The sequence below is a fragment of the Halyomorpha halys genome, unplaced genomic scaffold (assembly GCF_000696795.3).
Source record: "Halyomorpha halys isolate HHAL.00 unplaced genomic scaffold, Hhal_1.1 Scaffold669.1, whole genome shotgun sequence".
NCBI lineage: Eukaryota > Metazoa > Arthropoda > Insecta > Hemiptera > Pentatomidae > Halyomorpha > Halyomorpha halys.
Genome location: NW_027107180.1, coordinates 183,631 through 196,418, shown reverse-complemented (window position 1 = coordinate 196,418; position 12,788 = coordinate 183,631). Strand labels below are relative to the sequence as shown.

General features: G+C 33.4%; 1 protein-coding gene across 1 annotated transcript; it reads right to left on the bottom strand.

The window, feature by feature from the left end:
* Window positions 1-622: 622 nt before the first annotated feature.
* Window positions 623-9,358, bottom strand: LOC106685188 (pro-resilin). Its single transcript, XM_014427742.3, has 2 exons — window positions 8,777-9,358; window positions 623-915 (listed from the first exon to the last, which is right to left on the bottom strand). The coding sequence occupies exons 1-2, from the start codon at window positions 9,344-9,346 to the stop codon at window positions 751-753; spliced, it is 735 nt and encodes a 244-aa protein (XP_014283228.2). The 5' UTR covers window positions 9,347-9,358; the 3' UTR covers window positions 623-750.
* Window positions 9,359-12,788: the final 3,430 nt, after the last annotated feature.

Genomic DNA, 12,788 nt, shown 5'->3' with positions numbered 1-12,788 from the left:
CATTTCATAGTTCCTGCTAATGACATATGACCAAATGTATTTATAAAAAAAATTTATTTGATTTTATAGCTTAAGACCACTTTATGTTTATATTATTATTTTAGTACCAGTACCCTTTCTTGTTTTTATTTTTTCTCATTTTAAAATTAAAATTATAGTTTTTTTTATTAAATTTCAATTTAAATATTATCTTTTGTTTTATTTTTCTTCTTCTTTGTCCCCAATCCCTTTTGGTTGGTCATAAAAAATGTCACATTGCTGTTAGTGAAGTTCTCAGATTAATTCCTCTTTGAAAGGATTCCACAGCTTGTAGCACCGAAAAATTGGAGTCCCTGCAGAGAGAGAATTCCACTCAACCCACTATTCATGTGCTCTTGTTTACCCGATTTCTTTTGACTGGTGGAATATATTTTTTTTTTTTAAGACATCAACCAATTATGGGTCATTATTGTAATCCTACATCCTTGTCATGTCAATCTCTATATTTATATACAGTAGATCAAAAAAGGAATTATGTAGGTAGTTCTCAAAACAAAACCTTATTAATGTTCTTAAATGTCCATGGCGATATTGATACGCCTCCAGTAAAAGAAAAAAGTGTATAAATAAATAAAATTAACAATTTTTTTTTTACAAATATTTTATTATAAAAAACTTAAAAGAGAGTTACATAAAAATAATTATATATAAAATCTGTACAATTATTTATAAGGTACGAGGAAGTGTTGATCGATTGATGGCCGGTGGTGTTCAGTTGTATCCGCCTCCGCCTGATGGAGGTCCGTATTGGGACGACGGTCCCGAAGGTGCTGGGGCTCCGTAGCTGTCACCCGGGGCAGAACCACCACCGCCCCCTGACGCAGGGGCCCCGTACTCGCTCTGGGGAACTCCAGAGGGAGCGTAGCCTTCTTGTTTCTGCCAACAAAAATAAATATATTCCATTATTAATTAATATCAAAAGATTATTCATACAATATTATTTAATTGCTAAGGGAATGCGGGATGATGTAAGTGAAAGATGATACACAGGGGCAGTGGAATGAAGCTTCAAGCTATGTCTCAGGTATATTCTTAAGGAGGTTCAAACATATCCTGGTCAAGGGTCAACATTATCAGGTCTAAAGGAATATACTGGCAACAACAAAGGTTTGGAATTGTTTAAAAAATAAAAATTAACAAAGCAGTATAGGATTGAAGCAAACATCAGAATAAATAATTTATTTTTAAGCAAAATATGAAAAAATTACTTATATCAAACAATGCATTCTTGAAATGCAACGTTGCAAACATATGATACTTTTAAGTTATTTGCATGAAATTGTCAATAAGAGAAGATAAAATACTGTGAAAAATAAGACATTATTTGCTTCATTCTTTATCCAATGTTCATCCTTATGTATCTCCATTCCTTCTTTTAACTACTATTTTAATATCCTTTTTATTTTTAACCATAACTCTTTATTATTATTATTCCATATCCCCTGTGATAAATATCCTTTGATACTTATGTTTCTTAAGATCTGATAATAAAATGTGAATTAGTGAATATATACTTTAAAAATGGGACAAGTATTTCCAGTAAATAAATACTTCATAATTATTATTATTTTTTTATATTCCTATCAAGTCGCTGGAACCACAAGAGTACAAATAAGTAACCTCATTTATATCGATGTCGAGCCCGGATTAATCATTGACCGCAGTTGTATTTCAGTTTGGAAAAAGTTTTCGAAGTATAGCTTTCTTATTGTCTGGAAAAACCAAAAGTTTGTGACGGTCCGCCAACCGAATCGAAATAAACAAGTGTAAACAACAGATACCAAAACAGATCTTTTGTAACAGATTGGACAGAAGGGGAATCATTCACTGCTCCATCATAAAATATTTTCGGATGAGGGCATTTCTCATGTTTTTATTTTAGTATATTCGTTGATGAAAGTTAAAATTCTGCAACAAAGTCTAAAATAAAATATACATGTTGTTTTAAGATAAATATAAACGTAAAATAGCTATACGTTTTTTACAACACTATAAAGTAGTCTGAATTGTTTAATCTAATATTTGAATAAAAAAACAAACATAGAATTATGGTACCCTCTAACTTCTGTGATGGATCTCTTTTCCATTTTACCTTCAAAATATTGAATAAAATAATTATTTTCATAATTATATTATTTCTTTCTGTTAAAAAACTAAGTTTTTCATAAAACCAATCTTCTAATCTTAATGAATAAAGCCATTGCATGTTAATACAGATTACTGTTTAAATCTATGTAGTAGAGAATTTCTTTTTAAATAATTGCTTACGAAACTGAATTGCAATGCCGGTTCTTTTTCAAATGAATTCCGTTCGAGAGAAAGAAAACGCTCCACTTTGAATATGTTAGCCGACACGGAAGAAGATACCAATGGCAACAGAAGAGAGAGAGTTACTTCAATTATATCACGCGATACAGAAACTAATTTATTACTATGTGCAATTCAGCTCTACTCTCGTAAAGAAGTAAAGAGAAAGTTAATAAGAAGAGAAACATAACATGACGGTTGTTAAATGCTATACGAGTTATTTTGAAGGTCAGACAAAACAGTGCCTCATTTCACGAATCGTAATGCTATTTGGCCTCGTCGATTTTCTTGAAAACAGTGAACAATACAAGAAGAAAATGAGATGAATGCCGAAGTGATGGGTCCATCTTGTCCAACGACAGCAAGAAGAAGGGAAAGATCTTTCTTTACCGCTGACAGCAAGTTGATGGAAACAGATATCCCACCTCTCACTGACCGAAAGACAAACAGATGATGATACAGCGACCCACTTTGTCCGTCAGTAATAGTTCTCTGGGGAAAGCCGTTTTTGTTTCTTTTACTTGGGTTTCTTATCGTCACTCCGACGTCTCCTTTCCATACTTTCTTGCAATTGAAGAGAAAAATGACCGTTACACTTTTCATAACAGTTTTCCAGTAATTTTTCATGCTTATAAAAAAATATGAATCCCAATGGGATGACGAAATGACAGGATAGTTGAAAATCGTTGGTTTATAAGAAGTCAATATTGCAATGTTTGGCTCGTGGCTTAGATTAACAATCGGTAACAATTTCCTATGCGATCTTATATGAATGATTTTTTATTTTGCATCTGAAACATTTTGTGTAATAAAATATTAGTATTTTTTAAAAATTAGTCAATGACTCATTAAATATAAATAAATAAGTATGTAAAAAAGGGAAGAGTACAGCAATTTTCAAAAGAGTATATTTTATTAATTTCAAGTTCTGGAAAATTGTTTTGGACAAATTACCAGGAATAAGTTTGTATTTTTGTGAGCTTGATCGTGTTACACACAATTTTACTGATTATTAACAATAATTATTTCACTAATAAATATTCAATAAAAAAAAAAAAATACGAAACCACCTAATATGCTAAATTGGTCCTTTCCACAGAACACCAAACATATACTAATAAAATATATGGGTTTAATTAACAAAGGAAGTCTAATTACCTTTTACCTTACCTGGAGATGGTTAAAAACACAGACAATTCACAACAGGGGCTATATTGTAGAAAATTTACATAGAAAGAACAAACGGTTGGGCATTCTTTCAAGACATTTTAATTATCTCCTTTAGTCACTACTTTAAAAATTATTTAGTTAGGTTAAAAATTGGCACACTTGACGGTAACAAGGTTATTGAATTTTTGTTTAGTTCATATCCTATAAATTTACAACTAAATAAATAAAAATTACTTATATCCTAACATTTTGGATTCAACAAACTCTTTTTTATGTTCTAGTTGAAATGAAATTAAAAAAATACTGAAAAGTGTGGCCAGTTTTTGAAAAACACGAAAGATTAATAAATTATTTGATTAGAATTATGAGAATATATATAAATTACTTAGAGAACAGTCACTTTAACACCATCCTTCAAACCCATTTAATAATTTGTAAAAAAAAATTAAATTTATGGTTGGACTTGGTGCCGCTTTCACTTTAGTTTGAAAACGAAATCGGGGAAGAGTTTATATATTTGTTATCAATTTACAATTTTTTAAATTTGTGATATATTTTATAACTCAATGAAAATCTAAATCCTACTTAAAAATGATAATAATATTTTCGAATACCATTTTTAAATACTCGTAGTATTGATTGCGAAAGATAACGGTTGTCATTTTATGCAAACAACAAAGAAAAAAATATTATTCCGCACTAAAAGGAATAGCAGATTCCAATGACCGAACTATCAAAGATGAAAATGGAGATGGTCGTTACAAGACATTTTATTAGTTTCCTATGGCTATAAACTTGGTAATAATTTTCCCATACCAACTCCTTTATAGTGCACTATTTTATGGCTCTCTCATGATTATTTTGCATGCTCTCTCTTCATAATCCTATCGTTTACATGTTTATTGAAAAATACATGAGCATTCAGCTGGGGGCCGCGAATCCTCTCTGGAAGGTGAAATATATATTTATATATTTTTTAAAAAATCACTAAGTCTTTTTCGGAAGATATATTTAACTTAAATAATTTAAAAAAATAGTTGGAAACATTAAAATATTTTAATGTGGTTGGAAATCCCGTCATATTTATTGAGACATTTAAAACTTTGCTCTCCTTTGAACAAATTATTATAGTAATATCCCTGAAACAAAGGTGGAGTTTGAAAAATAAACAGTACTCAACTAAAAATTAATTTTACAATTTTTTTTTCTATTTTTTTAATGCATGGATGGTACTTTGTATTGTTATTCTTACTCTAATGATACTCAATAGAAACATTGGTTTGGATGCAGTAATTATACAAGAGAACGATTGTGTCACCCGAAGCTCTTAATGTACTTTCCCAAAGTTTCATTCGGTTACTTCGAAACAGGAAACAGCTCTTCTTCGCTCAATATATGAACACATAAAACTGTTTGCGCAAGGCCGTTAATGCAAATAGGAAACCGAACGCAAGAAAATCTTTTACAATCTGTATTCGAATGTTGCCTCTTTCATTCTAATGACTATTAACCTTAATAATTGCTAAACTCCCAAAGAGAAAGTGAATACTGCTATGAAGCTTCGACTATAATGATGGTGTGATGTTCGTGATAAGTGATATACGTGAATAGGAGATAGCATGTTCCGATTCTTCCACTGCGTAAAAGCGTGTAAAGATGTGGGTTCTTGATGCCTCCGAGAATGGAATGTCGGAAGTGGTATACGGGAGTCGCATTCACTAAAAGAGCCCCCGGCTTTGAAAGGGACAACAATGGCAAAACTGTTTCGTTGTCGGATCCGTGAACGGGTCTTCCTGTTGGTGAAATCGACTGTTAACTCCGCGATTTCTTAAGTGCTCTTCTAAGAGTAGAGCGAAATAATGGATGGTATCTGTAGAAAGGTATACTTGAGTTGTCTTCAAGTGCGAATTCTGGGGTCCTCTTTTCACATCTTAATTTTATGCAATCGGTTACATGCAATTCTCTTTCATTCAATCTTGAAATTTAGTAATCGTATATAAGAAGGGGATAGTCAGAAAGAATGTTAAAATTACGTAGACCGTCCGTACAGTAAAATTTGATCTTAAATAGCTGAATCCTCATAATTATCCTCAGAAAAGTTCAGGTCCTTCACGACAAATGAAATTCATAACAGTTAACCTTCCTATGAAAGCAACATATCAAAGATCAGCCAATCACATTTTAGTTTGATCCTACACCTGTTTTCCAGTAACCACTTTTACTACTAGAAAAATTCCTAGTCCTTCAAATTCTGTCGTGGTTTGCCTATGGTTTCTCCTTAATTTAAATCTTGAACTAATAAGTATGAAATGACATTTTAAGTACACAATTACTTAGGTATTACATCTTTCTTCCTCCTTTAATTAGTTTAGGACATCAAAATAATTTCTTAAAAGTATTATGATCCAGCATTAAATGAAATAAACACATAAAGCTGCAGACAGCAAAAATTGAACATTTGTTCGATTTTGTGATTAATTTTATCTTTTGACCAAAATCATAATTGTTTAAAAATTTTTATGCAAATCAATCTGAATAAACTTTCAATATAAAATATTTTGATGGTAATTTTTCTTGAAACTTATGGTGATCCAAGTGTTTAACTGTTATGTTCTCAACCTTTGAACAGAAACGTTGCAAAGGAAGGGGGACGCCTTCCCGAAAATTTAGAAATAATGAAATATAAAATCACAGATTTAAAAATCGATATCAGATTTTGAATGTTTTGGCACGATTTAAATTTTACTACACATTTACAGAATTTGAACACCTTGTTTTTAAAATTTTTCATTTTACTCCAGGAGGGTGGCATAGCCCTACTATCCTTCAAAGCGGGAGTGAAGCCAAAATACCATACCCATGAAAGGTTTACGTTAAGGTTAATAGGAATCTCCGCCATTTTAATCTAATCTAAAACACAAGGTGGCCAGTGATTGGCTCGTACTATTTTTTAGCTTCTCTGCCAGGACCTTAAAAGGCACATAAGGCTCCTATTTTTGGTTTCACTTTTTCTGCTTACCCCCTCCATTATAACAAGTTGTACTAAAATTAAAAAAAAAAAATTGTAAGCCTTTTACAACGTATGGTGCAAAATGTAGATTACTTACTTTTCACATTCTGCAAAACTAGCCCCCAAACTTATTTCTCTAATTCAACTATTAGCATTTACAATAATTATAAACAGAGTATTGTTAAAATGATTATATTCATTATTAGGGTAATGACTGAAACGTTAACAATAGGTGTTTTAAACGGATGTTGCACTACTTCTCGAATGTGCAGAATGCATAAACTTTCCCAGAAGTCATTAAGTTGCAGAGGAAAGTCTCCTTTCGCATCTTCCCATTGTGTCCTTGACGCCCGTTCGTCTAAGGATATCTTCGGGACCATCAGTAGCACAAAGGAGAATATTGACTTAGGGGGAGAGGGTGTTAGATCGGATATGTCGCCTTTCTTCAAGACGGGAGAAGGCCGATTGAAACTCGATCAATTACTTTCCCGCTTCTAGCCCTGAACTGAGGTCGTTACGGCTTCCTTTCAATCACTTCTAAAGTTTTTTCTTCCTTTTCTCTAATTCTTTCTATACTATCTCTTTTCTCCATTTCCTAGTCCCAAGTCCATTACTCATCTCTTTTAATGCATTTATGTATGAGACTGTAAGAGAATCAGCCTAGGTTTCTCACCTAATTAATGAAAAGCATAAGATATATTTTTTATGTAATAAGCCTCTGGGGTACCTGAATAACATTTTTAAAAAAATATATATACCTTACATTATAACTAGGCACTACTGAAGATAACTTTCTAATTCAATTAATGACGATGAGATTTAAGATTTAACAAGAAAATAATTATAATATGTTCAATTAACTTACTAAAAAATGGTCATGGACTCATGAAAATGAAAATCTGTACAGCTACAACCCAGATAGAGTCAGGGTTGTAATATTTTGTGAGGAAGTATTATTTCTGGAACAACGGTTGCGCAAGTAGATGAACGCTCCCCCAGGGTCATGAATTAATGTTATGAAATATTTTTAAAAAAAGGTAAACCACATTATATATGGCAAAAAATAAAAAAGATTTTAATAACCATAGATTGTTGAATGTTTGATTTTGTAACCATAAAAATCAAGAAGACGGTAAAATGTCTGCATCGCTGTTCATATTATTGGAATATAATAATTAAATTTAATCGGGTTTTCATTTTCTTTCGAAATTGTATTAATTGGTATACTCAGTTGACCAAATTAAAGTAGAATCTTTAAACTAATTACAGCAAAAAAAATTAATTTTAACAAAACATTGATAAATTAATAAACAATTTATATATCAGATAAAGGTTTGTTCAGAGGTAATCCTTTGCTTGTTCTCAGTTTAGCCCGTGAAGGGTATCTTTTACCAGCGTCCCAACTATGATAAGAAACATATTATTACCCCTATCAAAATATCGAGATATCGCCATCTCCAACCAGCTGGTTGATAAAAGAGAGAGACGAAACTAGCCTGAAAATTCTCATTACATTGCATGGAATCCATTGTGAAGATGGGCTTGTAAGCAATTAGCCGTTCATTGTTCGTTCCAGTAACTGCCGCATTACCTTTCAATTAAAAAAGGCCAATTCCCAGCGGCCTAGGTTTACGTCAGTCCGCTGAGTCAACACAAGGAAACTAGTTTGTATTTCGCCAGGAACTGAGATGTTCCATTTCTCGAGCTTATACAACCGTTTGATTTTAAATCTGATTGTAATTGACTACCTTGGATCAAAAAAGAAGAAAAATAATGGATTTACTTGGAAATTTGTCATGCTGTTTTAAAGATTCTGTTTGAAGAATTTGTTTGTACGTCTAGAAACTATATAGCTTTGCGCCACCATAACCATGAAGGCTCTTTGGTTCAAGTACTTCATATCGAAGCAGGTCCTTTTGACTTAAGTACTACGATGTGAAGGGATTAGTAGCCACGCACAGAACCATAAACGGCAGCCTCTTTTCAGTTGTTGGGACTTGTACAAGAGGTCCTTTCATGACCTCAAACCAAATTAGATCCGAATAGAAAATAGCTTTTTTAAGAACTGCCTAATTTAACAATTTATGGAAGTTGGAAGTTCCCCGCACTTTACTCACTGGGCTGCTTCACTCATCTCTGTATTATTTTTAATGACTTTTCCAATGAACTTACTCCATGCTTCTTAAAATAAAGATCAGTATATAATTTCTTTTATATGATGTTCTCTATTAATAATATAAGTAACCTTACCTGAGTCTTGTATCTGATGAAGTATACTTCAGGCTTGCTTGGCTGTGTGGGTGCAGGCGTTGGTATGGTGATCTCTGGCGCTTCATCGGGTTTCTTGACGAGCACGTAGATCAGGGTCTTTTGCTCAGCTGGTGGTGGTGGTGGTGGGATGTCAGGTACGGTTGGTGGTGGTGGAGTTGGGGCCTTGATGAAGACGATCTTGTAATGCTTCTGTGGTGGAGGTGGTGGAGGAAGCGGCCTCTTTGGGGCTTCATAGACAGGCTCTGGTGGTGGTACATGTACGTACACGTGTTTATGGACGACGGGGGCTTCCTGTGGGGGGCCGTATTGGGGTGACGGACCGGAAGGGAAACCGCCTCCGCTGCTTGAGAAGCCACCACCGCTCGCACTTCCACCGGAAATAGGTGCGGCGTAGCTGTCAAGCTGGAGGCCACCACCAAAGCCACCTCCGTTTCCACCGTGCCCACCACCAAAGCCTCCACCGCCACCTCCGTGGCCGCCCCCATAGCCACCGCCACCGCCACCACCACCACCACCTCCGTTGTGGCCGCCCGGCCTTCCAAGGGCCATTCCCACACTGGCCAATACCTGCAAATGTAAAATTAAAAAAACATTACACATAAGAACATAACTGATGATGAAGAAATGTTGGATGATAGTTGGTGGAATGAATAAGGACTCAGAATTATTGATTTGTGCAAGAATACTAATTGTAAAACATCTAGTAAGGAAAATGTATATAAGCTATAGCGGCGATTTAATGAATTAAATAAACCAAAAATATCTGAAAATGCGCTATGAAGTACTGCATTGCTATAACATATTAAGTGATTGCTTAACCGATCCTGTATTTATAGATATATGAATGAGTCCAAGTATTTTGAAAGAAATATACTATAGTTTGTAATGACGTATCAAATCAAATATATTTTTTCCATGTAATTAGGAATGTTTTGAAACTCTATTTAAAATTTAGAATCTTATTTTGACTCAATTAAAATGCATGTTCAAACTGACTTCCCTAATTATATGTTGCATACTAAGCTTGTATGATAAAAAGGTGTCTATACAAAAGATCCCGTTATTTTGGAGAGTGGATCACATGTGATCTTATGTAACTGCTATATCACCATAGTTACGTAATAAAGTTAATGTTACGGAACGTTTGTAGTGGGTTGTTTTAGTTTTCTTTTTTTTTCCGAATCGTTGAGTGACAGAACAAGTCTTGGGACATGTTCTAGCAACGTCTTTACCTTCCTAAAAAAAAAAAAAACGACGAAGGACACATACGCGTTGCTTCCCTCAGAACTTGGATTACGTAAATTAGAAGAGGATGTATTCCCTATGATCCCAGAGAATGGAAGGATCCCTGTAGTTAACAATGGCGTTATGTTTCAAGTATTAACTCACTTAAAGTTCTCTCCTTGTTATCTTGGCTCCACCATGGGCGCTGAATATATTTTTTAAAGAAAATTTTGATATTATATATTTTTTGGAGGATATTTTGCAGTTGTTTTTACATCGATACTAAATTTGGTCAATTATTTAAGAACGAACTTTAGATATAGTATTTTGAAGGAGAAAACGTAATTAATTCATATTTTTTTTTAACTTCATTTTTTTATTCTATTGCTCTGTGCTGTGCATTGACAAAAAAAAATGGTTTTGAAAACCATAATCTTTTACTTTCAGAGAGATTTATGAATATTTCTTACCCGAAAACTGTAAATAAAAATGTTTTTTTAATAGTTAACTAAATTAAACATTAATTACTTCTATAGTATTCTATATGTTTTATTTGTTTTTTTTGAATTATGACAAAGCATGTAATATACAGAAGTGTATTCTACGTAGTTGGGACGTTGTTGAAGTTGAGTATTTATTATTTTTTTAGAACTTTTTCTATTTCTTTCAATAAATAATTATATCTTAAACAATTATCCTAAGTATTCCTTATTTTCAATGGAGGGTACGAAAAGAAAAAAAATTATCCTTGAAATTTATGGCAAATGCTCAAGAGATAAATATTAAATCACATTAGGTAACTTCTATTCTATCTGTGTTGAGTATTGGAAAGGGACCGCCTATTTCCTCCTGCTACAAAAATGTCAGAGGGTGTCTTCTGAATGCTAAGGCTTTTTAATACAGATCGGAGTGAAAATTCTTTCACTTTTAAAAGGGCAGAGGAGTCCCATAATCGCGCCGCTAACCGACGTCAGCTTTCTTCAAGTCCTAGCCCGCGAAGTTTGCGGGGAAAAGAAGCGGTTTACACACCCGAGAACCGACACCGCGTACATCACGTATACAATGAAACGAAGGGGGAAAGTCAACTGTATTAGTGGAAGAGAACGCGAAGGTTTTCACCCAACGGCCATTTTCACATGGCATTTCTATTTCTTATGGAAAACAAATATTGAAAATTTGCAATGTGGTCAGCGAACGAGAGTTAGTCCCTAGTAAAATTGAGTGTCAGGTCAATCGTGCTGTGGCATTGGTATATACAGCGTACAGATCAGCACAATTAGTTTTTAAAAAAAAAGCTAAATATTTTGGGTCTTGCAGGATCCTCTGTGAGGATCATGGTTGGTTCCATCCTGTGGTTCCATTCAATACCCAGGTTCTACAAAAATGTTCTCGTTATAATAGAAAAAGTTCCTCTGCTTCCGAACGAAAGCTCGTTTATTCAAAACTTAATTTTCTCTCGCCAAATTCCTCTCTAAACCTTTCCTGTAACTTAGGAATGCCTTTTTTATAAACGTCTTGTTTCTATGTCTGTAATTTTAGAATATACAATTAGTGCTTCCTTTTCTGTCGCACTAAATGCAAATATATTTACGAATCTGTGTACACTAACCCAATACAGGAGCAGTTTTTGACGCCACACGTGGAGCAGAGGTGTCTAGATGAAACCAGCTGGTATCCAAAACACCCAACTAACATTCCAGATTATATCTCAGGAAAACGAGTTAGATTCTTATTAAAATTAAATATTTTCTAAAAGTGTTGTGTCCCCGAAGATGTTTACTTTGCCTGGCGCAAAGAACTTTGTAAATAATGGAACAAAAAAGCATTAATGGTAACTATGAGAAGATGATGGTCAGGAGAGCGGTCGGTGGATATCACAAATAGGTAAAACTCATTTTTTTAGTGCCAATGTTTCGGCCTAAATTTTAGGCCTTCATTGTCAACACCTATTGCAAGAGTGCGAGATTTCTTGCAATAATCGGCGGAGGCTCGAAATTCTGAGCGAAATGTTTGTTCTTGCACCCATAAAAAAAAAAAATTCTTAATAAGTCTTCCACTCTTGCAATAGTTTACCTGATTAAGGGCTGAAATTCTGACCATAACGTTGGCTCTAATAAAACAAGCCCAGATTATTTGTGTTCTCCACTGACCACTCCCCGATCATCTTCTGTTCTGGTATTCGTGGCCAACAAGAAACACATTTAAGATTGGTGTGGATTTCAGGGATAAATCAATCATAATAGATCAAGGATTAATCCTCCCGTTTTAATTGAATCCTTATTTGTATTTTAGGAACAACATCCTCAGACGCCTTTTGATGCTATTATTTCGTTAGTGTTTAACAGGAGCATTATCTGAGATTGCGTTATCTGAGACTTTAAAATTAATTACTTGTATAAATTAAATTCAAATATAAAGCAGAATGAATTAAATTAATCAGTTTTTTAATAAAATAAGAAAATGGTGATAGAATCAAATTTGTATTTTAAACAAACGTAAACCAACAAATCAAATTTGCAATAGTTCTACTAATTTATATTTCAAGATATCTCAAAAATGCAATTGCATAAACATGCTTCTTTTCTTTAATTATGATTTGTATATTATTATTTCGAATATAAATAATTTTATTCCTCACATCTTTTAAAAAAATTAATTAGAATGGTCAATATTAGTTATAATACTACTCCTTTTGAAGAATATAAAAGAAATTATTTACGGCATCCGAACTATCATGACAGTATCAAAAAAACACACCGAAACGAAA